The sequence below is a fragment of the Peromyscus leucopus genome, chromosome 14 (genome assembly GCF_004664715.2).
Source record: "Peromyscus leucopus breed LL Stock chromosome 14, UCI_PerLeu_2.1, whole genome shotgun sequence".
NCBI lineage: Eukaryota > Metazoa > Chordata > Mammalia > Rodentia > Cricetidae > Peromyscus > Peromyscus leucopus.
Window position 1 is genome coordinate 6,654,122 of NC_051075.1, and position 27,923 is coordinate 6,682,044.

At 38.2% G+C, this 27,923-nt stretch overlaps 1 protein-coding gene across 2 annotated transcripts in view; it reads left to right on the plus strand.

Moving 5' to 3' along the window:
• Positions 1 to 27,923, plus strand: part of Agmo (alkylglycerol monooxygenase) — a 289,744-nt gene that overhangs the window by 105,276 nt on the left and 156,545 nt on the right. For both annotated transcript variants that reach the window (XM_037210501.1, XM_028872292.2), the window contains exons 4-6: positions 1,929 to 2,032; positions 9,426 to 9,521; positions 27,127 to 27,193. In XM_037210501.1, the coding sequence (XP_037066396.1) occupies positions 1,929 to 2,032; positions 9,426 to 9,521; positions 27,127 to 27,193 (267 nt within the window). The remainder of the gene's footprint in view (positions 1 to 1,928; positions 2,033 to 9,425; positions 9,522 to 27,126; positions 27,194 to 27,923) is intronic.

Here is a 27,923-nt window from a genome sequence, read left to right on the forward strand (position 1 = left end):
ATTAGAATTCAGCTAAATGAGTAGAATTTTTTGACTACATATTAAAAAAATATATTAATACAAATGTACATTTTGGCACTGTAAATAAGCATAATTATTTCTAATTATGCCTTTGCAAAGGTCTAATAAAATGTTATGTGAGCATAAAGTCTACAATTTGATTATAGGAAAAGAAAAATATTACTATTGACCAGAATATATAATTTTATTAAATCTTTCCATATAAAAACACTTTTCTAAATAATATAATTTTTCTCCTTAATATTTGCTTTCATTTATTAAAGCAAGCAATTTACCAATTCAAACATTAAGGAAGGTAAACAAAATATTAACTATTAATATTTTCTTATTCTATTCCCATAAGAACTATTGCAATTATTTTTTGTAAAATACATTTTTCTAACCATGCTTGAAAATAATTTAGTTCCAAAAATCTGACTATAGACTGTGCAAAAAAAAAAATCCAATTTTCCTGACTCTTTTCCATTCCTGGAAAGGGACATAGGTGAGCTCGTGGGATCTTGTTACTGCATGCTGTTTATGCAGCTGGGCCTCATTGATCTTGGGCTCCTGTTACACGGTTTGTGATGGGAAGCAAACACTTTCAAAACAACCACAGACACAGGTCTTTAACCTCCACCTTCATGGACTCTTTGTTCCACAATTACTTATGTGGAGATTATGAGGAAGCAGCACTAGACTCCCTTACCCCTCTCTGAACCCATAGTTTGGGTGTGTTAAAATCAATATTTGGAATCAAATGTTGGTACATCAAAAAAGACATGTTTATTTTTAATCAAGGCTTATTGTAAGTACCAGGCTCTAAAATGCTTGATATTGAGTTTTCTAAGGAAAAAATGATGTTTAGATTATTTCAAGGGCTCAGTTGGTAAACATTTTTTAAAACTTAGGACATTTGTCACATTTATTGCAACTTAAAGCCCATACAACATCTGAAGATACAAAGAAACAGCCCTTGCAAATCTCTTACATGTAGCTATGTATGTAATAAATAAGCCAGAAGTTTGGGCCCTAACCATTTCAAATGGTTTCAAATACTGTGTCTGTGTAGTTTTAAAGGACCTCATGATGAATTACTGCTCATTTATGCAAAATAATTCCTGAATTGTTTGGGTACAGTGTGTTTATTAGAAGTGATTAAATGACTAAAATAATAACCAATCACAATCTAAGTACTTATTGGACAATGGGTGCTGAAAACACTCCCTGCTTGAAATGACAGCAGGCCTTGGGAGGCTGATCTTGGCAGTTCTTGATGTAATCAACAGTCTTGATTTTCTTCTCTATTTTGAGGGCACAGGAATGTCATGTGAAGTGGTGGACATCTTGGTAAGCTATGAGAAGAACCACAAACAATGATTAGTGTGTGAATAAGAGTATAATCTTAAAGATCAGCATCAACTATTTTTATGGTTTGCTTATTCCAACAGACAGCGTTTGAGACATCTCAAAAATCATCAGGAAATAATACGGTGTAATATTTCATTATATACCAATTTCTTCCAAATTTGTCTTTAATTAGAAATATGTTATCACATACTGAAAACTCATCACTTTCCATTGAGTATGTTGTTACAACATCATACATTAGCTTTTATAATCTGTGATACTGTAAATATTAGCAAAGCATAAATTTTGGAAGTCATATCATTCCATTGGCAGTATATAATTGTGTCGCATACTATGTGTGCATTTAGTGGTTATGCTTCATTTTCTATTTAGCTATTATTTGTATACTGTATGGTTCCAGAAATGTTTCAAGAAAGCTCGTTTAATTCTCATTCTGTTGGCTAGGCTTTTCTGAGATGTTCCAGGCTTTTCGTCTACTCTTAGAGCAAATCTCGTGACTGAACAGAAGCTGCTCTCTTCTTATTCTCATTCCTTGTTTGAAATCACATGTTTTGCAGAGATTAACATTATTTGGGCTGCACACCAAGCGCACCACAGTTCTGAAGACTATAACTTAAGCACAGCACTGAGACAATCTGTCTTGCAGCAATACAGTTCCTGGGTAAGTTGTGGGAAACTGGATAACTGTGAAATTATTGTTTGTTTTTTAAATCCTACGTCAGTTGGAGATATGTCCACAGAGGGACTATTGGGCCTCAGTTGCCTCCTCTGACTTTTTGTTTGAAGAGGTGATTGCCAAGTATCACAGGCATGCATGCTCTTGAAATCCACAGTGAGGGGCCACATAAAAAAGAGTACGCTCACCACTGCTGTCTCATACTTCTGCATTTGCAATATCTAAAATTGTGGACTGCATGAACTTATTTTTAGAGTAGTTTTGCTCATGTATTTCTTTGTAGTGGTTTCACATCATTTAAATACTCTCCATGGGTAAGAGATGCGTTCATAGAAACTGTAATATATAAGAACTATAGTAATTCTAAGATGATGGAATTAAGTCTGCATTTATGTAGCAGAGATGGAGAAGGAGAGTATAGATGAACTCATCTATACATCTATGCATTTACACAGCAGAGGAGGGTCGAGATGAATTCATTCAGCCTGGCACCTGTACAATTTTTTTTTTTATCTATGTTGGAAGTCTTTGTCACCATTAATGATCATTCTTCAGTTATTATCTCATTTGATCTTTGTTAATAAGTTCATAGTTTTGTTTGTTTTATCAAATGTTATCCAGAAACTGAAGTGCCATGAGGTTGATTATACAGCTGATAAGTGGAAAATTCAAATCTTAACCAGGTGCCTTTTAACTGAAAGAAAATATGCAAGTTTGGGTACTAACCCAAATAGCAGAATAGGTGAGAAGGCCCATAAGCCTCTAATGATACAGTTAATGAGCAAATCTTAAAAGAACCTTCCCTCAACCTTATCATACCAAAGACGCCGAGGTTAAAATGCCTCTGTTTGGGAGTTGCTATAGCAAAATGCTACAAACTGAGAGGCTTAAAACGACAACAACAAATTAATTGTTTCAAATTTCTAGAAGCTAAATGCCAGTGTCTCGGTGCTTCCAGAGTGGTGTTACCACCAGGGTCCCAGGGATTATCCGTGAAAATAATGCTGTATAATAACCAGTGTTCAAGCTTTTCTATCATCTTATTCCTGCTTATTTGTTCAAATTGGTATTTTTAAACTAAAGGAACTAGTCATCCTGAATGAGGGACCCATGGGTGGCTCTTATAAACAACCAGAAAGAATATAGCTGTATTTGAAGTTGACCAAGGACGTCAGTTTAGTTAATGAATTAAGAACTTATTATCAGAAAATAAAAAGATTCACCAGAGCATCATATACCTCAGAATTTGAAGAATCTTCTATTTTAGATATAGTCTACTTTTAAAAAATATAAAAATGAATTTCAGAAAAGCCACACTTTGCCATATCGCACTAACAATCCTAGACTGAAATGCCAATCTAGATGCTTAAGCCCAGTTTACTATAATCTCAATTTGGACCAATTCTGTGTCATCCCTGCATTAAATGAATGTGTTCAGTGGTGGCTGGAGGACTAAGTCCCAGCTGCACGGTGAACTCACTACATGACAAGCGTCGGGACATTTCTTCTGCTCTTTGATGGAGTGTTGGTAAAAGGAGTGGAGCCCAATCTGTGACCAAAGGCAGCAGTGGCTTCCAGAAAAGTCTAAAGGAAAAGCATTGCAAACAGCAGTACTGGCTGTAGGTCAAGCGTGGAAGGAAAGAGGAGAGAGATTCTACCAGTTAGTGTGAAAGTTGGACAGAAAGTTCTTCTCCCAGAATACGGAGGCACCAAAGTAATTCAGGAAAATGAAGATTATCTTTCATTTAGAGATGGTGACATTTGTGGAAAGTATGTGGACTGGAATAATTGTTGAAATGGTGTCTCATGAAGCTGCCCATTCCATTGACATTCTGAACTATTTCATCATCTGAATAATTTCCATGCCTCCCTTTTGTAATAAACTGATGACATCCATCATCTCTGAAGTTTACTTCCACTCTATAGCTAAAAACGTTACCAAATCAAATAATGTAAATCAAAAATTAATGTGTCCAAAGTTAAATGAGTTCAAATCCAAGCAAAATGAGCTTCACACCTACCTAGTCCTCACAGTAGAATATTTTATATTATTTTATCACAGACAGAAAAAAAGTGTGTTGAATTAGGAAATGTGTCCTAGGCATGTCACAGATTGCTGTTTGTTTGGGAAGAGGCGGAGGAGCTGACACAGTGGAAGAGGAAAGAGAGAGGGCTTTATTTAGTCAGCCTGCATTCTTGAGCAGCACTTCCGGGTTCCTTCCTCTGTGTACTGAAATCGAAGGCAGATTTCAGATCAGTTTCTTTTCCTTGAATTATCTGTAAGATTTCTCATCAGCAGTTATAAAAGACCTATAATTTAACAGTTACCAAGGCAACCATATATTTTAGAACAAATAATAAGTGGGTCATATCTTTGAAAAGAAAATTGTTGTAAAAGGAGCAAAATTAGGCTCAGAGAATATTTCTTTCATATAAAACTTTGAGTGGCAGACCTACATGTGAAGCAATTAAAGATAAGAATTCAATTTTCTAGAATTTCTAACCATGTCATTTGTATTTTAAAGACAATTTTAAGCCTCATGTTACCTATATAAAATAACTGCAATTTATAGAATACTATTAAACTCAGTGTCATTTTATTTACAATATATAGTTTTGTACACTTCTTTAATCTCACATTATACATGTTAATACAATGGTAATGCAATTCCTAGTACATATACCAAATGTACTTAGATCCATAACGTGGTTATCATATGACACATAATTATATAAGAACTATTGCGGAATATTATTTTAGATCTGTTATATTTGTTTATGCTGTGGAACATTTGTTCTAATGATGTAAAAATGTGCTGCATTCTTTTATGTTACATCTGTTTAACTCCGTGAAGCTGTGTTACTTTGCCTGTCTAAAACAACTGATTGGTCTAATAAAGAGGTGACTGGTCAATAGCAAGGCAGGAGAAAGGATAGGCAGGGCTGGCAGGCAGAGAGAATAAATAGGAAAGATCTGAAAAAGAAAAGATCCAGGAGTAAGAGAAGGAGGGAAATTCCAGGGGCCAGCCACCCAGCCACATAGCAAGATATGGAGTAAGAAGTAAAGAAAGGTATACAGAAATAGATAAAAGTAAAGTCCCAGAGGCAAAAGATAGATATGATAATTTATGAAAAGATGCCTAGAAATAAGCCAAGCTAAGGCTGGATAGTTATAAGTAAGAATAAGCCTCTCTGTGTGTATTTATTTGGTAGCTGGGTGGCTGGCCCCCCAAAGATCAAAGGACCAAAGACTAAAAAAACAGCCAACTACAAACCATCACTTCCTTGTTGTTGTTTTGAGACAGGGTCTCTCTTTATAGCTCAGGCTAGCCTGGAACTGGTATAGATCAAGCCCAATTGAACTCATAGAGATCCACCTGCCTATGCCTCCTGCGTGCTAAGATTAAAAGCCTAAGCCACCAGGTCTGGCCATCCTTTTCTGACTTTATATTAGATGATACATGTAGAAACTACATTGAATTTATATGTCACGTATAATTGTACACATACTCAAAAAGTAAAAGAAAAGCCAGGGGTAGCATACAAACCTAGAGCTACAGAACTAGGGAGAATGAGGCAGGATTACAGCCGTGATTTCAAGGCCACCTTGGGCTTGGATAGTAACAAACGATAAAGCAATTGTAACTTAAAGTTTAACCATGTGGCTTAGCAGTTTACTAGTAGCAACTGTCCTGCCAGCCCTGGTTTTCTTCCCAGCTCTGCCTAGGCCCACTTTTTATCCCAGGCAATCTCAGGAGCTTTACCCCATGGCTGGCAAATCTGCCTGTGTGCACCATTTTGGTCCACTTTGAAATCTTTGGGGCATGAAAAAATGATTCCTCCATCCATATTCTGCATGCCCACCGCCAGGCATTGCATGCTGGGAGTCCTGCAGCTGGCTCTGCTGTGGCAGAGCTTCCCGCTCTGGCCAGGGCTTCCAGATACAGAAAGGCCCTCCACATGTTCAGTGAGCCCTAAAATGAGCACGAAACTTCGCTGGTGTCTCTTCTCTGCCTGGTGAAACCTTTCTGGAATTTCAATTCATTCAAACTCTCTTCACTGACACCTCATGCGCTTTAAAGAATACGGAGAAATGTGAACCTTGGCCATTTCTCTTTCTATTCCCTTTCACATGTCCAGTTAAGGCATGAACTCACAGGTGGACCTGTCTTGTACTCTATTTTTAAAGAGAATTTTCATCTCTCTTTAGTTTAATCTTCAGGCTGACCACATTACTCCTCTCGTTTTCTCCCTTGGACATATTTAAAAGTGGATAGCCCATCTTACTCTCTGCCCAACTTCCTTAGAATGGCATTAAAATGCTCCCATCCCTCATGTGGCCACTCAACCTTTTCTTTATTCATTCTTTCTATTTTTTTTCCTATACCAAGTCACAGACACATTAGAGACTGATAGACAGAAGTGATCCGTTACTTCTTTAGGAAATGCACATTCCTCCCAGATCAGTCTTGGGTATATTTGTAGTCTGCTTCCTGGTCTCCCTGAGATCTGTCCAAGCCTCCCACAGTCTAGGCTTTTACAACACTACTTCTAAAAAGTGCAACAATGTCACAATACTTATAATCCTCCCATTTGCCATCGTTTATCGCCTCAAGATGTGGACTTCCAACCATCGTTCTGCTACTGGCTTGCAGTGGGCATATTACCCTCACTTTGTCTCTGCTGGACTGGGACTACGCTTTGTATATCCTCATTGCTTCCTCACACATAGAGTTCTATAATAATTCTACTGGATATTGATTATCTCATAGAAGAACCAACCTAATGTAAATAGTGTCATTTAAACCTAAAGAGCCTTGGAGTCAGAATGACATTGGTGTGAGGGCTAGCCAGAAACTGACACATTTAGGAAACAAGCCCAATGTCTACTGTCCCGGGTACTAACCGAGTATGAGGAAGATTTATTTTTCAGTCAAGTGATTAAGTACATTTAAGGACCTATGGTAGAAGAAGGAGTTGAATTATTTGTAAAGGATGTAGACAACGGGATACCAAGATTGGACATGGAGGCTCAGTGAGCCAGAGAGGTAACTCCATTAATGAGCACTGGGCTTAGATTACCAAGGCCTAGGATTTCTTCTTCTGGCATGCAAAAGCAAATGTAAATGCAAAACAACAACAAACCAAACCAGGAGAGATAAAAGAAGGATGAGGATGGGAAAGAGGAAGTAAAGTATCCTCACACTTAAACCACATTTACTACTTTATTTCCAATCAAGAGGACTAGGACCGCTCGGCATTGATGGCGCACGCCTTTAAACCCAGCACTCAGGAGGCAGAGGCAAGCGGAACTCTGTGAGTTTGAGGCCAGACTGGTCCACAAAGCGAGTTCCAGGAAAGGTGCAAAGCTACACAGAGAAACCCTGTCTCAAATAAAAAAGCATAAAAAAAAGAGGACTAGGACCTTATCCCTTTTTCTTTCTCTTTTTTTGTATAATTAGTTTCCTTTATAACATTGTGTTACTCACAAAGAATTATCATTAAGTTGATTAGTAAGTTATTCCCCAACTTTTGCCTTAATTCTTAGAAAAAAAAATGAGTTTTTGCAAGACAATGTGTTGCATAAGACAAAGGTGGTCAGATTTCTAGTTCTAGACCAGCCCGAGCTACATGGTAAAAAACTATCTTAGAACAACAAGGCTGCCGCATCTAACAAAGTCCAGGGTGTTTATTTAGCATGTGCCAGGCCCTCAGATCAATCCTCAGGGGAAAAACAGAACACAAACTAAGTTAAAACTCATGGTGACCTCCAGTTGGTAAGGATTGGTCTATCACTGTATTTGTCAGTAGAGAAGATTTCTGGCACTTTTTAAAGGCGATCTGATCCTGTGGAAAACTTATCAAATAAAAAAAAAAAAAACCTATTCTAAAGATTAACGGGCTTTGGTTCACTAAAGCAAGAAAAAGGATCTGAAAGGCCCTTTTACGGAACAATCATATGTTTCGTGTAACTATCAAACCACCTTTTATATACCAGCTGTTGTCATCATAAGAGATTATTTCTCTAAACTTGGGTAAATATAATGTACTCTAAGTACTCATCTGTTAGACACTTTCTTTACAAAACTGTTATTTATTGAACATTCAAAATATTTATTTCCTATTCTTTTTAGTAATGCTTTATTTATATCATGCACTACTCTATATCATACATACTATAGAACTTTTGGAACTAACTGGAGAGCTGGATTTCTGACTTTTGTTCTTTACTATTAATTTGAGGAAGCCAGAGGGATAAAAGTTTTTTTTTTTAACTTCACAAGGAAGTCTGTAGTGAGATCATAATTGAGAAGTTGAACTCTTGAATAAGAAATCTATGTTCCTTTATTGCTTAATAATTTGCCCCATTGCTTCTTTATCTATTGAAAATAATAAAACCAATCCTGTTTGCAAGTGATAAAAGCTTATATTTTATGTGACTTAAATTTAGAAACACAAATAAAAAATTATATAAATGTCTAATTTCCAACGCAAACCCATTACTAAATATCCTTCATATGACTGCCTGACTGAGAACAAAAGCTTCATAATAATTCAGCAATTAAATTGCAGCATTCAGAAGAAATGTTTTGAAAATATGCAGCATTTTAGAAGTATGGATTCTATAAAATCAGAAATGTAAGAGAGAAGTAAGATTCTTCTGATACCTATTTTGTTCTTTGGTTTTCTTTCAAGGAAACTATTCTGACTATGTAACTGCTCCCAGGAATAAGCTGTTAGGATGCCACAGCAAATCATGCTTACTAATCAAGCAATTTTGTGGCTTAAGAAAAGGTTGTTTTTTTGAAGGAACGGACATTCCCATCTCTTAGGAAATCTGGACCCTTAAGACTTGCTTCCACTCTCCTCACATTACACTTCGTACCTTAACAACATTGATAAAAATTGAAGAGATATTTTACCTTTAGTCAATCATATAAACATTAAAATGGAAACCACATTCTACTCTTTCATTATGCCACATATTTTCTTTTATTATGATTGCATTTTATTATTGAAAATGCCAGACAATAATTGAGCATTTGGGAGTGGTCAAGGTACAAAGGCTTTAATAAAGTAAGTATTTGTACATTATAAGCCACCATTTTACTTCCAGGAAACACAGCTAATCTTTCCATGGTAAGGAAATAACACACAGCGTGTGATGTTTTAATTACAAAACACTTTAATTACAAAATATTAAACTTCAAATAGAAGATTAGCGTTTGCAACCCTATCACTATGTGAAAAATTAATATTGCAAAGTAAAATGGTCATAAAATATATGGGAAATTATGTTTGCTGAAGAAGGACCATTCATAAGGCTTCTGTTGAGGATTCATGATTGTAAAGTGATAGAAATGTTTTTCTCTTAAAGATTTTCTACTCTCCCTTGGCTCTCTTCATCCCACCTCCAGTGTTCGCTGTTCATATTCAATTCAATCTCCTGTACCAATTTTGGATTCATACAGAGGTAAGGGTGAGTGTGTGTTTGTGCTAAAAATTTTATACTAAAACAGCCTCAAGCAATGTCCTAGAAATGTACCAGGAGCTGATTTATTGTGTAAGAAAAATCTTAGTCTGCCTTCTTTAAGGAGAAACATCTGTTCATTTTTATTCCTTTTATTCTGAATATATATTGCAAAGTTTATAAGATGCAATGAAGCCAGTTGGTCTCAATTAAATAAAATAATTTTTGAACTATTAAGTACCAAAACATTTTAATACTATATTTGCTCCAATATCTCACTGTATTACAGTTCATTAAACATTACAAAACAAGAGATGTTGAAATCCACTTTACTTTAGACATAGAAGTGTGTGTGTGTGTGTGTGTGTGTGTGTGCGCGCGTGCAAGCATGCAAAGATCACTTGAAAAATGTTTAGCATTTACAGAAATTAAGAAAATTTTTTTGGTAACTTTAATCAGAGAGTTCCTGTTTTTTTTAAACTTGCTCAATATATTGTTAGAGTTTTTTTTTTTTTTTTTTTCTCTAGAAAACTGAGTACAGAACTTCTCAGTTCTAGAGATTCTCAGATCTTTGGGCTTGAATGATTGCAGATATATTATTAAGCAACCATCTAGATTATGAACTATTTGTCTTCATTGTGCTGTTAAATATAGAAATATTGTAGACCCAGAAAAATTGCTACATGCACAGGAGAAATCTTTAAAGCACTTTGCCTCTACTGGTAGCCTTTTGAAGTTCCGACAATAAACACCTTGATAAGTGGTGCGGGGTGGTGCACGGTATCACCAATCACAGCTGCAGCAGACACCAAATCATGGCATAGGGAAGCATCACCTCATTGTCTGCAGCATTTCCCACTGCCGACATGCCTGGGATCGAGACATGGTTACCCTGACTGGACACACGTGTATTATTTGAAGATTTGTCATGAAGTACTCTTTGTTTTATGGAAGCTGACATGCATCAAACAAGCACACACTATAGCCACCTGAAAGAGTTGTCGAGGCCGGTTCTGACTCTAGAGGTCAAAGAGCAAATGTATTTAAATCGGGAAAGGGAAGCCTTCCGCTGATTTACTCGGAGGGGTTAAAGGAGAGGAGCGTTTTTTACGGTGGCTCTGCCCAAGGTCATGCCCTGTGTCCCGCCCAGTATTAGTTAGGACATGGAACGATGATGTCTAAAGAGCTTAGGCCTGTCCTGTGTCTCTCCAGGAGATCCTTGAACCAAGGTTCATGTGGCTTCTCAGAAGAAAAGTGCAGACCAAAAGCCAGTGGGGAATTATTTAAAGATCAGTTCCCCGGCTGCCAGCCTTTCTAGCTGAACAGCAGAATGTTAGCGCCTGGTACAGATGCTGCACCTCATATCTTTGCAGGAACTTAAATAAGCAGAGTTGTCTCAGATGGATTCCACAAGAGGCAAGCCCCTAGCTGATAAACGTATTGTTTGAATTGTGTTACAAGCTATGAATTCATTTCTGAAAATTTCTACAGCTGTGAAATTCAGGCAACATATTTTCATTTGTTTACAAGTAAGAACATTATTCAGGAGGAGATTCAAAAGGCCGATGGCAGTGGTGCTTCCTGGAGAGAGACAAAGGGAATAGACATCAGGTGGGGGATTGAATTTCATTTTTAGTATTTAAATATTTGTGTATTTAATTGTGTGTGTGTGTGTGTGTGTGTGTGTGTGTGTGTGTGTGTGTGTGTGTATGTATGTATGTATGTACACCATGCATGAAGTGCCTGTGGAGGTTAAGAGTTTCCAGGGAGTGGCAGACAGTTGTTTGCCATCCTTTGGGTGCTGAAAACTGAATCCCAGTCCTCTGCAAGAGTAATAAGGAAGGACTGTTAATCGCTCAGCCATCTCTCCAGGAGGTATAATTTAAAAGAATATATTTTCAACATGTGCGTATCCTACTTTGTTAATTAGAAGTTAACATGGTCTGAGTCCTGAAGCCTGACAATTTGGGGTTGATCACCAAGACTACATTGTGGAAGAAGGGAACCTATTCAAGCAAGGTGTCTTCAGACTTCCACAGAGCCCTGGGACACAAGGGCAATACACAGAACACACACACACTTAATAAATCTAATTAAGTGCTTTTATGTGTTACCACACATAGTAAAGGTAAAAACTAAAATTTTTGGTTTCTGTCTAGAAAGTGTGCACATTAAGACTGAAAACCTGTTAGCGTCTTCCTCAGACCCTCTAGGCTCCTGGCACCCTCTAGCACCCAGCACCACAGGAGTGACTCTCTAGTTAAAGAAACCTTGTGTGAGCTGCAGGCATCCCAGTGTTGGTTACGTAGCTTGGTCCATTCACAAACAGGTTTTCTTCTCTACCATCCCTAAAGTTTGGTTCTTAGGAAAGAGCAAGCTGATTAAGGAGACACTGATTTTTTTTTCTGAAAGGGATAAAGTCACTTCCTTCAAATCCACAGAAAGTTTGGGGAGTCTTACCGGGGCTACCATGTATTAACAAGAAAGTAGATTCCCACTCAGGATTTTTCATCTCATAAATTAAATAATTTAAGAGTAGATTCAGAGCCAGATGGTGGTGGCACACGCCTTTAATCCCAGCACTCGGGAGGCAGAGGAAGGTGGATCTCTGTGAGTTTGAGGCCAGCCTGGGCTACAGAGTGAGTTCCAGGAAAGCTGCAAAGCTACACAGAGAAACCCTGTCTCGAAAAACAAAAAAACAAAAAAAAAAGAAAAGAAAGAGAAAAGAAAAGAAAAAAAGCTGCCAAGAGGGTGAAGAGGATGAAGAGGATGGAGAAAAGGAAAAGCCAATAAGACAGTAAGATAAGAGGATGAAGATGATAGAGAAAAGGAAAAGTCAGTAAGATAAGAGGGTGAAGATGGAGAAAGGAAAAGACAAGCTCCCAGCAGCCACATCCGGAAGGCAGGAGCGGAGGGGGGGGATAATGTTCAAAATCTGTGAAGTTTCTGAACAAATCAAAAAGACATAAAAAGAAAGAAGAAGAACAAGAAGAAAGGTTATGCTTTTCTGACTAATTCAGAACATCAGATAGGATCATTCAGTCATAACTGACAACACAGGGTTGGAATTATCTGGGAAGTAAAAGGACATACCTCATCAAAGGAGTAATTATTCCAATCATGTGTTTAGTGTGACTTAAGTTGAATCCACCTTCCAAGTAGAATTTTAGGCCCCTACCTAGAGCTGTATTTATGTATTGTTTCCTAGGAAGAAATAAGTCCCCCTCAATAAGCCTTAAATGCTACTAGAATATTACCAGGTCTGAGATACAATTCAGGTCTCATTCTTCTGACTAATATTTATGTATAACATAAGCTTTAAAACAATTAAAGAACGTGCTAGTCTGGATTAGGTTGGTATTTGGCATACCTGTGTAGGACTAATGACAATATTAATTGCCATCATAAAATACAGCTCCTTGCAAGTATCATCATTCCCTAGGCTTAGGGTATTGTGCTGAAAAGGAGCAGAGACAGTGAGCTAAGCACTGGGTGTGTGTATTCGTTGCTGTCTTTCTGATTATGGATGATTTAATATGAGAAGCTCTCTCAATCTCTTGACACTGGGTTCTTTACTCTGATAGACTGTGGCCTGGAATTGTGAGCTAAAATTAACGCCAGCATCTGGAGCTGTTCTTGTAGGGATATGTTATATTAGCAATGAGAAACGAATGAAATTAAGACAATATATTTTTTAAAAACTTTAAATGTTTTCCTTCTTGATGTGATTGGATATCCTCCTGTCCTCAAGACATTTAACCCTCTTACTTGCTTCCTCTAGTTAGCTCTAAAATTCTAAGTAGATTTTGCAAGGTAAATACTTTTGTTAAAAAACTCCAATTTACTTATAAATAGATAATTTTTATTTCTCTGCTGAAAATCTCTATCATGTTATGATTTTTTTTTTTGGTTTTTTGAGACAGGGTTTCTCTGTGTAGCTTTGCGCCTTTCCTGGGACTCACTTGGTAGTCCAGGCTGGCCTCGAACTCACAGAGATCCGCCTGGCTCTGCCTCCTGAGTGCTGGGATTAAAGGCGTGCGCCACCACCGCCCGGCTGATATTTTCTTTTAAAAGACAAAAAATTAACCTCTCTGGGTCTATGGCTGGGTCTGTGGATTATATAATACATATGTTAATATATACCAAGTTTGTCTTTCTGAGTCTGGGTTACCTCACTCAGGACAGTTTTTCTCTAGTTCCATTCATTTGCCTGCAAATTTCATGATGCCATTTTTTTTAACAGCTCAGTAATACTCCATTGTGTACATGTACCACATTTTCTTTATCCATTCTTTGGTTGAGGGACATCTAGGTTATTTCCAGGTTCTGGCTATTATGAATAAAACTGTTATGAATATAGTTGAGCAAATGTCCTTGTGGTAGGATGGAGTTTCCTTTGTGTATATGTCCAAGAGTGGTATAGCTGGGAATTGAGGTAGGTAGATTCCCAATTTTCTGAGGAACTGGAATATTGATTTCCACAATGGCTGTGCAAGTTTTCATTCCCTCCAGAATGTTCCTCTTGCTCCACATCCTTACCAGCATGAGTTGTCACTTGTTCTTTTGATTTTAACCATCTTACAGGTGTATGATGGAATCACAAAGTAGTTTTGATTTGCATATTCTGATGGCTAAGGATGTTGACCATTTCTTTAAGTATTTATCAGCTACTTGGCAGGGTATATGATCTCCCTGGGAAGAGGAACTGGAACAAGTTTTGTGGATGGTCTAGGGGTAGGTGGGAACAGGAACGGGAGTGATCAGGTGTTGGGGGAATGATAGAGGAAGAGTATTCGAGGAGAGACAACTGCAATTAGGGGCATTTGTAGGATGGTGAGGAACCATAGGGCAGTGGAAACTTCTGGAATTTATGAGGATGATCCCAATGAGAACTCTAGTAATGGGGGATATGGAGTCTGAATTGTCCACTCTTTATAGCCAGGCAGTGGACATGGATTGTGTTTGGTTGAGTTGTTGGCCAAAGAGATCCCTAAACAACCCAGACTGATGTTAGGACAGAGGGCTGCTCTCTGCAAGCTGACAGTGGGGTCACACTGCCTGAGACAACATCCACACAGCGCACTGAACTTAGAGAGGTGGAAGCGGTGCAGGCTGGGAGCCTTCACCCAATAGTCTAGTCTCTTTGGCACTGGAAGATACTTTGTAGGCTGCAGAAGGAGAAACCCGGCCACTGACCCACCCTGATGAACCCACAGAGCCCTCAACCCGCAATCTTTCCTGTCTGTAAGATGTGCTGGGGCAGCCGTGGTACAGAACCTGTGGGAGTGGCCAAACAGAATTTGGTTTAATTGGAGCCCATGCTATGAAAGGGAGACCGTGCCACATACTGCCTGGATGGCCAGGAACTAGAGACTGGAAAATCCAGAGACCTAGGGTAGAACCAAGCACTACTGACTGCCTCCCCCTCAATTAAATGATTCCTTCTGGCATTTTACTATAGGCATAGATCATTGTCCTGCCCATCATCATCATCAGAGAGGCTCCCTCTGGCAGCAGATGGGAATGGGCTCAGAGACCCACGGGTAGACATTATGCTAAAAGAGAGTCTAACCTGGAGGTCTCCTCCAGGTACCTCCACTCAGAGCTCTGGGAACCCCACAGAAGAGGGGCAGGAAGGAGTGTAGGAGACAGAGGATAGAGGACACCAGGAGAGCAGGGTCCACTGAATCAACTAAACGGGCTCCCGTGGGCTCACAGAGACTCAAGTGGCCAGCACAGGGCCTGCATCGCTGCGGCTGCTCATGAACTAATCTTCTAAAGCTTTGCCCAGGAGGTCCTTAAACTCACTGCTCACACCCTCCCTTTTGTCTCCTGAGAAGCCTACATCTAAATCTGTGTATGAGCTGTCATTTCCTGTATACCTCTCTCTCTATTAACCTCGTATCTAAATCTGTGTTAAAATCACATCCTAATAAATTCAACCTCTCTGAGGAAATGTAAGTTACATAGAGATGCTTTCATGGGCATCTGAGAAGCCCAGGAATGTAACAATCTCAACCAAGCCTGGGCTCACAATAAAACATCAGCCTCCTGGAAAACAACAACAATAATAAATAAATAAATAAATAAATAAATAAATAAATAAATAAATAAATAAATCCCACCTCTGCTTCATAATGGCTTGCTTTAAAATTCTATTCTGGAACAGTGTCAAGAATCCTGGCTTCAACTGAGGAAAGGTCTCTGTCTTAGTTAGGGTCCCTATTGCTGAGAAGAGATACCATGACCATGGGAATTCTTATAAAGGAAAAACATTTAATTGAGGTGGCTTACATTTTCAGGGGTTGAGTCCATTATCATCATGGTGAAACATGGTGTTGTGCATGCAGGCAGACATGGTGCTGCAGAAGTAGCCAAGTATCCTACATCTTGACTTGCATGCCACAGGAAGTGAAGTGACTCACTGGGAATAGCTCGAGCATCTGTGAAACCTCAAAGTGCCCCTCCACAGTGGCACACTTCCCACAATAGGACCACACCCACTTCAAACTCCTAATAGTGCCAACTCCCTTTGGGGGCCATTTTCTTTCAAAACACTATAGTCCCTGCGAAGAACTTGGCAGGTTGCTTCAGGCAGTAGTGCAGAACTGTTATGGGGACGTTAAGGTCTTATCTTTGAGTTCTTAGTCTTACTAATAAAGCCATTTAAGAAAGGACTCAGAAGACAGCATGAGGATAATTTAACCAGATTTGAAGAAAAACCCCAGGATAGTCAGGCCCTACATCTTTATAGCTGCTCAGAGGAGAGAGCGGGAGATAAGGAAGACAGCCACACATTTTTTATTTAGATATAGGGATTTGGCAAGCCGGCAAACCATGTGACACACAAATAAGCAGATGGCAAAATGGGTGGGTGTACGGGCTTTGTAGAAAGAGTGAGAAGGCCCAAAGTGGTAACGAAAACATGTTTAGAAAAGAGACCACAGCTATTATTTCAGATGGGTTTTTGATCATTATTTATCTGGAAGACGTTCCCACTAAGAAAAACAATTATCTGGTTGCAGCTAGATAGCAGTAGAGCTGTGATACAAAGCCTCATGTAATCTTCTTTTGCTTTTCCCCTGAAGTATATGCTACTGATTTGATATCTGTGCATGCCTCAGTTTACAAGAAACTACCTCAACATATGTCTGTTACTCTAGTTTGATGATTAGTAGTTCATCTTTTCCCTCTAAAACATTCATTATACACTTGAGATTTCTTCCTAAATAGACATTTAATCCTTTCCATCTCACGTTAATTTTCATTGTGTTGTTTATTACATAACAATATTAATTTTCTACTAGTGCAAACTCTTTTCTCTCTTATCCATGTTAAGACAACTGTGAGCATCACACCTGCTGTGAACCTCATGATAGCAAACAACAAAGACAAATTTTTACATTTATTTATATTTTCCTGGGGACAGGTAAGGACACATGGGCCACAGTGCTGATGCAGGTCCAAAGAAAACTTTGAGGAGTTGGTTCTCTCTATCTCTATCACTTTATAGATCCTTGGACTGAATTCAGTTCATGATGTTTGACAACAAACAGCTTTCCATATTAAATGCACATATCAAATTCTCAGAAGAAAAGTGTTTATACTCACTGATCCTGTGAGCCAACACTGTCTCACTTAAAGCTAAGAACATTAGTATCTTATGATTTATGTAAAGTTGTCTTTTGAAATGAATTTTTGATCACTACTCATCTGGCAGGCTTCCACATTAAGTAAAACAGTGATCTAGTTAGATCTCTGTATAAAGTGATATACAGAGAGGAACTCAGAAGAACCAACAGGTTTAGTTAAAAGAGCAAAGGCAATAGTTACAGTACGATTTTTGTAACCTTGTTTGTAGAGGATGTATGACTTTAAAGCACCGAGAGTCCCAGGAAAAGGGGCAGAGTTTAGCAAGAGGCCTTGTTTTTAGAAGGAAAACTATGTGGATGGACATGACAGGCAAAATAATTTAATATATACTAGTCATTGTAGGTTTTAATCTACTGACTGAAAACTTATTTTATATTTGACTTTAAATATGCCCTTTCTGGTAGTCAGTCTTCCTTTGGACCTCCAGCTCCCAATGACACAGAGACTTGTTATTAAGTATGAAAGCTTGGCTTTAGCTTAGACTTGTTCCCAACCAGCTCTTATAACTTAAATTATCCAGTTTATATTAATGTACATTCTACCACATGGCTCATTACCCCTTCTCAGTACCATACATCCAACTTCCTGAGTTCCTATCTCTGCCTGGAAGTCCTGCCTATTCTCTCCTGCCTAGCTATTGGCCATTCAGCTCTTTATTAAACCAATCAGAAGGTGCCTTAGTTAGATGAGGTGAAATAGAAACATCTTCATACAGTGTACAAAAAGATTATCCCAACTCTCTCTCTTTCTTTCTCTCTCTCACACACACACACACACTCACACATACACACACACACACACACATGCACACATGTGCATGCACACACACTCATGTTCACCCATACAAACATGAGTAGGCACACACACATACACAGAAATATTTGACTTTAAACAGATTTGTATTATAAATATTTTAACAAACATATTAATAATGAATAACAGTAAGGAGATTTTACTTTTGAGAAGGGAAGGCAAGTAGGGGGCTCACATGTCCTTTGTTTATTTGAGAATATGATATAACACAGTCTGTCAAAATAGAATTTTAGAATGCTCAAATGCACACAGCATACATTATAGGACTCCTGGAGTGGAATTTTAAAATTATATATAATTAATGAGTGTGAGTGTTTTGCCTTCTTGTCAGTATATGCACTATGTGTGTGCCTATGGCCTGCAGAGGCCATAAAAGGTCATCAGATCTCCTGAAACTGGCATTGTAGATGGTTGTGAGCTGATGTGTGGGTGCTAGAAACAGAACCCTGGTCCTCTGCAAGAACAGGAGGTACACTTAACCACTGAGCTCTAGCTCTCAGAGAGGATTCCTCACATAGACCACTCAATTTACCAGGTTTTTTTGTTTGTTTGTTTTTGTTTTGAGACGGGATTTCTCTGTGTAGTTTTGAACCTGTCCTGGATCTCGCTCTGTAGACCAGGCTGGCCTTGATCTCATGGAGATCTGCCTGGCTCTGCCTCCCAAGTGCTGAGATTAAAGGTGTGAGCCACCACTGCCTGGCACAATTCGACAGCTTTTCAAGCATTTTCTTTTAGGGTAGCATCATATTATTTATAGCAATATGGCTTATTTCATCACTGTATGCATAAACTAGCAAAACGATGTAAGGCATTTTTTCTTAAGAATGGATTTTTATATGGTCAATGTGGTTATGCCTATGAAAGCTTCCAGTTTTCCCCTGGTATTAAATAGGTATTACAGACAAGTCACTGATAAAGAAAAAGAACCCATGAATTTAAGATAGAGCAAGAGGTTGGAGAGCCCATGGGAGGAATCAGAGGGAGGAAAGGCAGTGAAAGAAAATGTAGTAATTTCAGTTTAAATTTTCTTTTTATATTTTAGTTTAAAAAATAATTATTAAAAAATAAGTCACCAGGAATCCGTCTCTCCTTGAAGGAACATGTATAGCATTTTCTTGTATTTATTTTTATTTAAAATGTTATTTAAAATATGTTGGAACAAATTAAATAAGTACCAATGTTGTATTAAGAGTATCTTCTTGTAGAAGACTCCCATAATTGGAGGAGACAACAATCAGCCTTCCAGATAATTTATTATAAACCCAGTCTTTTAAAACTTGTTTACTATATAAACATAGTCCAATGCCAGTCTTTGTTCTAACCAAGACTTTAAGTCTTTAACCCTATGCTACAGATCCACCAGAAATATACTCCCTATGAAGCGCTTTGTGATTGCAACAGTCTTGATTCCTAACGATTGTTTTATTTCCAAACCATAAATGTTGTTTTTTCACTCCTTGGTGTGGAAAGTCAGCTACTTCCACATTACATGCCTACTGGTGTAGGAAACTGCGGAATCAGGTAGGAAAACATCTGGCCATGAATAAATCAGCATTTGTCCAGCATTTCAAAGTGTAAAACTAGGCAGACAAGCACATATCCTAAGAGCTCTGCTTCCTCCTGCTTCCCTGTAGAGAGATTGGGGCGAATATGGCTGCCACCACCATCTGTCTAAATACTAGAGTGTGTTGTCTTGAATTAACAGCAAAGCTAGTGGAGGGTACAATTAAGATTTTGTTTTTCCATTTCTTCACCAGACCCTCAGCAAAATAACATAAATCAACAATATAACACAAATGCTCAAACCGATTAAGCTCTTAACAAAGCAAACAATGAAAATTAAAAATCAACTACTTCAAACAACAGCTAAAAGTCTTTCTGATATGTAGATCTATGTGGTTCAAGAATTTCACAGCATTGTTTTCTAAAATTTTAAGTAAGAATTGCTGTAGTGTTACTGAGAGTGAAATGCACATTTCTACAATATTCCTCAGCATTTTATGCCATCACTCATTTGAAATAAATCATTAAATTCTGAGACATTACAGTGTGGTTTCCTTTGCCATGGCCGGTGTCCTCTTGAGAAATCTTAGAGCAAGCTCCCTGTGTACCAAAGAAGCACAGAACGGATGAAGCTGATGCCGACAGCCTCCTGGCCAATGAAGAAGTTAGTGAGCAAAGACTTCTAAGTCAGTGTGGCTATTTTAGAACACACATCTTTACTACAAGTTTTTTCACATTGACATCTGGATAAGAATGCAGTTTACTTCTTACTAGATAATGCTTGTGCCAACTATGAATTCAAACTGAGTATAAATTTAAATCAATCAAATATGCAGTAGTCATTGAAAAGAAAACAAGATAAGTGATTTTCTTATCTGTCCAAAGAGAGAACGAAAAAGCAACTCATTATTTTTAATATTTTGTATCACAATTTTAACTTTCTATTGGAGGTTACTTAGTCTTGTGAACTTGTGAAGTTCCTGTGTAGGTTTATTTCATTTCACTCCTAAAAACCTGTGAATTTCTTAGCAATCCATGAGACATAGACTGTAGATAGGTCTTGCTCAGTTAAATATGAAAATCACTTTAAACACAAGATTCTGATAAGATTTTAAAGCTTTGACTGTTTATAGTGTGCATAGAACATGCTTATGGGTAGTTTAGTACTTAAAGTAGTAATCATTTGGTATTTGAGAATATATTGAATATTTAATATATTTAATATTTAATAAAGGAAAACATAAAACATACATATGTACATTGACACATGCATTCTTCATGTTTTGTATCTGTAAACTGGAATAAAAATGACTGTTCAAAGGTGACAGAGATATTTATAGCCATTCATGTTTCAAGAAGATACACAAAGTAATATATAAAATTATAAAAAGTCTTTATAGGTATTATATACATTTATATGTACAAATGTTTAATCATTCATGCATAGATTGCTAACTGCAATTAATAAGCAAAAAGGACAGAGGGAAGAGCATGAACAACAGGAGGAAGAGTGTGGTAGTAAATTGGCTATGAAGAAAAAAGTCATTAATATAATTTAATTTTAGCTTGAGCTCCATGGAGTCTTACCACTGCTTTACCTGAGAAATTTTTCCTTTGACAGTTGCACTTAGGGTGTATATTTCTTTGTTAAATAAAACATAACAATGATGATAAATGACAGATGATAAATGCATAAGGGACTGACCCAGTATTCCTCTTGTACTGGATGCGTTGGAATGAGGAGACCCACGGTGATCTGGGTCTCTGGCCCATCAATCATGCACGATGACGTGAGGCTTGAGCAGTTGCTGTCCATGTCACCACTCTAAGCCACACTCATCTGAGGGCTGCCATCGCTCCTGTGATGGAGATGTCTGTTCACTCAAGCCCGGCTCTCCTCAGGATCTATCCAATTGCTGCACAGTCAGTTTTATGTGGAGAATTCTAAAAAACAACAACAACAAAACCAAACCAAACAAAACCAAACAAAAAAACTCCACAAGCTTCTCAGAACAGATTTTCCCCATTAGATGTTTTTCTTCTCACATAGGAAGGCAGATTATTTGTAACCATCTCTTATTTGGAAATAACTTTAAAATGAGTCATTGCCTCATGAATTCTTCCTGAAAAATGGTTATACATATCCCTATGGATTTTCAAGTCAATATTTTATTATCTTAACAGCCATTTGCAGATATAAAACCTGAAAGATAGAAATATCATGCAATATTCTTAATATTCTTCTGAAATTTGATAACAAAGGAGAAATATGCATTTTGCTTTAAGATTTAAAAAATATTAGAAAGTATTATTATTTTCTAACTTCTCGTTGGGCTGAGGCAAGAAAATGCAATTTTCTGAGCAATACTAATGCATTAATTTGTAATAAATTAACAATATTTTTGCTGAAAGCGATGCTTTTCAATTTCAAGCTTTTTGTTTGTTTGTTTTTGGTTTTTCAAGACAGGGTTCTCTCTGTGTAGCTCTAGCTGTTTTGGAACTTACTCTGTAGATCAGGCTGGCCTTGACCTCTCAGAGCTCCACCTACTTCTGCCTCTGGAGTGCTGGGATTAAAGGCATGTGCCACCACCGCCCATGTTAACAGCTTCTTTTACTTCTTAATTACTGAACAATGAATATAGACTCCAGTAATCATTTGTAAAGAATATTTGAAAATAATTAATAATTACATGGAACAGAATAAGTTAGCTCCCTATGAAATAATTTAAAATAGGACAATTACTGAGAATAAAAATTTCTTAAACATAGTTTCTATTCCAAGTGACTTTTCAGTTTGAATTGAAAAAGGCAATGTTTTTCAGTTATAAATGACAGTCAGAAAATGGGAAACATATGATTAGCTAGTGATAGGCATTTAATTAGTGGATTTCCTATGCATTTTATTTCACCACAGTAAAATCAATCCAGACTGTTCACTTAGACAAAACAGTAGGCTTGTCAAACTTTTATCTGTTTAAGACATTGATTGTGAATAGTAGGATGTAAGGATTTCCAAGAAATTACTTACAAATTGCCAGGTGATACAGGAATTCACTTGTCCGTGTTGGTCTCAAACCTCTCTTCTAAGAATCCCAGCATTATTAAAAGGCTCCACCTGCCCATGACCATCAGCCCTTTAGCCCATTAACCACTTAGCCCTTCCCTGTCCTATATTGCTCTGAAATTGGTCTTTATCTCCTTCATTTTGACTGTCACTTTTAGTTGCTGAAACATTTGATCGATTGTTATGCTTGCTCTTACTTTTCTGATTTTCAACTCCATTGTCCTGGATGCATTTATTACCTCTGGACTGTCAGAGGAAGGAAGGGCCTGTGACTGTAGAGGAAGGAAGGGCCTGTGACTGTAGAGGAAGGAAGGCTCCGTGACTGTAGAGGAAGGAAGGGCCTGTGACTGTAGAGGAAGGAAGGGCCTGTGACTGTAGAGGAAGGAAGGGCCTGTGACTGTAGAGGAAGGAAGGGCCTGTGACTGTAGAGGAAGGAAGGGCCTGTGACTGTAGAGGAAGGAAGGGCCTGTGACTGTAAAGGAAGGAAGGGCCTGTGACTGTAGAGGAAGGAAGGGCCCGTGACTGTAGAGGAAGGAAGGGTCCGTGACTGTGACTGTAGAGGAAGGAAGGGCTTGTGACTGTAGAGGAAGGAGTCTGTCTGTTACTAGCCTAACAAATGAGTCAAAGCACTTCTGACAGACGAAGTCTGATCCCTAATTTATTATAGAATTCACAAAAATTTTAGTTTTTACTAACTATGCACTTATATTTTCTTATTCTGCAAATTAAATGTCCTATATAATGGTCTAGTTAGAAGAGTTAATGATTTCAAGAATAAGCAAAGATGGTTAAGGTTTTTTTCTTTTTTTGAAGTCTGGGAAAGAAATTCCCACCCAAGTTTTGATGATGTGGAAACTAACAACACAATACAAATAGGAAGGGTGTGGGAAATAAACAACAGTCATCTCTGCTTAGGTGTGGGATTAATATTTGAAAATTTATATTCTTCTTTCAAGCCTATGATAAAAACAATATTTCCTCCCCAGAAAAATAATCATGAAATTTGATACAAAACTTCAAAGTATTTCTGACCTTCTGAGGCTTTTCCAAGGCTTTCCTGGGCACCCATGTTGCTGATCATAAAACTCAAAGCAAACTATTACAAGACCAAGTGCATCTCTTTAATGACCTAAGAATCACAAGTGGTGGGAGAAGTCTTTGTAAAAGTAGAAACCTTTCAAAGTAGTTCAGTTATTTTTACTCCAATATAGTCAAGAAATTAGCTGTCCCTTCCTATTAGAGTGACACAGGTCAAAATTCATTTTACTTGATGGAAAATCATTTTATATATGATTCAAAGAGATAAGAGATAAAGCAGAAACTTTCTTTAAGTGAAATTAGAAAGACTTCAAGGTTTATCATTACCTTCTAGAATTTAGAGTATTGATTTAGCCCCTAGAATTTCACATTCTAATGCTCTTTTTGTTCATGATAGACTATTGACTTACACTATATTTAAGCCCTATAATTGTAAAATTATGTATTTTCAGATAATTCATTTATATCTAATAAGTTAAGACAACATCTTCTAAAATTTAGAATAGGTCCAATTTTCCCAGAGTAACTAACATGTTTTCAGGAAGTGAATCCCAGCTAGATGTGGTAGCATTGCTAAATGGCTGAATTTGCAAAAGTGGGTGATAATTAAATCGTTACGCTCAGCTCTTATTAAATATTAATGAATTCTCCATGACTTTGAATCAGAGAGTTTGTTACAATGGGCGCTTCTGACCGGGTTGTCTGAATGATGAATCATCGGCCCTGTGGTGGTCTCCCTCAGCTCCACGGTACTCATAGGCACAGTACCAGAGAATTTAACTGTGGTGGACTGTGTTGTACTTGGCTTTTTCCTAAAAAAATTTAAAAGGAGCTTTCAATAGTGATATCACCGTGTTTTAGCCTAAAGGAGCAAAAGGTTTTTCTAAGGAAAAGAACTTGACATTTAAAAAAAAAAAAAAAAAAAAAAAAAAGAAGCTGGCCACACAGCCCAGACTCCAGTCATCTGAAGGCACTCATTCGTGTGGCTTTGGCTCTGGTTGCACACATGCCAGGACTCGAGCTCAGAAAAGCATCTGGTCAGCAGAAGCCGCCTAGTGTAGTCCCCTCCACCCCTCTTCTTGTTTGTTTTTGTAGCAAATGTTGGGCACCAGAGAGACAAACAGGGGTGAAATGGCTTTCTCCTTTCCCATCTGGTTCTCTGTAGAGACCAAAGCATCAGTTTGTAATGTTCTGAATGCTGAGGAGCTCACTCTCCCATCCTTCGCCGATCACCACCCTCCTGTACACAGTTTTCCACCAGTAGACCAGGCTGTAGTGATAGCCTTTAAGTAATAAAACACACTGCTCCTTCTCAATCCCCAGTGAGTAACACTATATTTGTGAGACAATAGTCTTATGCTTTATTTCACAGGACTATATTCTAACAAATACAAGACGTAGAGTCAAAGCATATGAAAATGCTGAAATTATTTAAAAAAGAAACACAGCCTTTCATGTAGAAATGGATTCCTCTGTTCTGATGAGGAAAAGGAGTTGGGTTCAGAGATTAAAATACAATTCTTGTAGAAATAACCAGAAAATAGGTGGATAGGACATTGCGCCCCACCCTAGGCCAGATATTTTAAAAAAAAAGAAAGATAGATGGACAAGAAGGAGGAAGGAGATAAGAGAAGAGGAAGAGGAGGGGCCTGACTCTAGTGTTTGTGTCACACAGTTCTCAGTACCATACCTGTAAAAATCAAATGGGTTTTCACACTCAAGGACAGCACCATTGTACCTCCATTCACACCCAAGGACAGCACCATTGTACCTCCATTCACACCCAAGGACAGCACCATTGTACCTCCATTCACACCCAAGGACAGCACCATTGGAACTTCATTCATACCCAAGGACAGCACCATTGGAACTTTATTCATAGCCAATGACAGCACCATTGTAACTCCATTCACACCCAGGAACAGCACTGTTATAGCTCCAAACATCTTTGTCGTCTACTAACCTTATGGAGAGGAGAGTAGGGCTGAAGAGAGAAAAGAAGGAAGAAACAAGGGGAGGGATGGAGGAACCTAGGAAAATCTAAATTAGCACACGGCATGTAATAATTCACTTTCTTTTACATGCAGACATCTGTCCATTTCAGACAGAAACTGAGAACCCCTAAGAAAACAGCAGCAATGGTGCAGGCAAGGACTTCCTGTCAGGCCTGTAAATAACGGACAGCATGGAGAGGACGTGGGTGCCTGTGCTGTGGAGGGTACAGGTGGCTATTTGCCAATGAGCTTCCAGCTTCAACTTCAGGAGGATCTGTGAAACCACCAGTTCAGAACAGTGTGGGCCAGCCCAGACTCTTTTATCTACAGAACAATTGCAAAGCTGTACTTTTAACATTAAAGACTAATAAAATAAAGCAAAACACATCCTTGTGGAGGAAAAATTTCCACTAAGAAGTACGTTTCTGGGTCTGGGAAGATGACTCAGTGGTTAAGAACATGCACTCTATTGCAGAGACCTGAATTTGTGCTCATCACCAGGTCTGGTGGTTGAAAACTGTCTGTCACTACAGCTCCAGGGGATCCAACATCCTCTGCTGACCTATTTGCGTGTGGGGCACTTTGATGCACAAATCATGCTAAGACACATACAAATATGCATAATTCAAAATAAATAAATGAATAAATAGAAGTATATTTCTGAATTTAGACATCTGTTAAATCTTTCAACTGGCTTAACATTGTCATATATTGATATACTATAAATTCTTTTCTGTAAACTTTTATCTTCATTTTCGTCAAGAATTCAGAAAAGCAAGAAGAGCCATGTATTGTCCTTGTTGCTTCTACTAAACATAGAGATTTTTATTCATTTCTGTCAATCATTCTGCTTTTCTCTCTATTTTCATTACCAAAATATTTTCAAGTAAAGTCCTGGTCTCATCAGTTAAGCTATTGGAACATTGCAATTTCATACCCAATGCCACTGCCCTTATCATTCTAAGTAAAGTGGTTTTATCTGCTAATCCTCTCATCACCTACAAGACAATGTTTATGATTGTTTGTCTCAGGTAAGTATCCAAATAATATGCCCATGTTACGTTTTGTTGCTGTGTCACAGGCAGTTCAGGCTCTTAAGTCCATCATCCTGCTCTTTCTCTGTGCCACTGACATGCCAGTTGGCATCAATGTCGTGATTGATAGTGGCTGTTTTTCCTATCAGCCATAGTGAATGCAAGATACAGTCACACTTAGAAGTCTGAAATGACATTGTTTTATAGCACTGTTACTGTTTTGATTCTAGAGGTGCTGGCACTGAATTACAAAGAGCATGACTGGTGTTCCTGGGATGACACAGGAAAGCGTGAGAATCTAGCCAGTGAACTGAGTCAGGGGAGCCTGTTACTGCCACACCACACATCAGAACAGTTTCATGGTCACTGCCTTCCTGGGATGCCCCAGGGGTAGAAGGAGTTTGGAGCCTTCTGTACCACATCTCCCATGTGAATGTCATGTGTTTGTGCAATACACAGACATATTCAGGGATAACGATGTGTGTGGCTATCTCTTTTGCTATGAACAGGTCGTCAGAAGCCTCGGCCCCTTGGAACTGATTCTTAACACTCCTAGCCATCACCGGGTTCACCATGGTAAGGCAGTTCTGTGGCTTTTCCTTCCATCATTTCTTTAAAACTGGCAGTGTCGTTTTGGGGCAACTTTAGTAAAAACATGCCTTGCGCTATTAGCAGACATTGTATAAATAAGTACTGTTTCCCTCCTCTGTGGAGGGAAGCCTCACCTTCAGAGCATGGCCCGGTGGAAGTAACCTTTCTCAACTGCTTCCCATCTTCCCTAGTTGCAGCTGGGAAGTGAGCCAAACAGCTAGACAGGAACGTTCACATCTTGACTCAGTGCTGCAGATCTGCCCTGTCTACGCTGAAATTGTTAGTCTTGAAAAATAGTGGGATTAGAAAGAAGCTTTTATTTTATTTTTTTTAATATGTGTACTCCAGGAAATAAAACAGGAGAAGCCAATCACAAAATCAAAACAAAACAAAACAAACAAGCTCCTTTTAAAAACTTAAAGAATACATACTGGGGCTTGGAAAAAACCTAATAACCAACACGTTTGTCTGCCTAAGTTCATTGTTTAACTCAGCACATGTGCAGTGGCCCCACGAGAGGACTCCACGTGGCTAGTGCCTAAGGCATAGAGGTACCAAGTTCAGTGAAAATCAAAATGTGTTTTATTTGGGCAACACAGGAACCACTAAGAACGTGTATTATTTGTGACGGGAAAATAGTAAACTTGGAATGCGTATGAGCTGCAGCGTGGATGAGTACATAATAGACTCTTCACGTAGCAGTGAGATTGTCCAA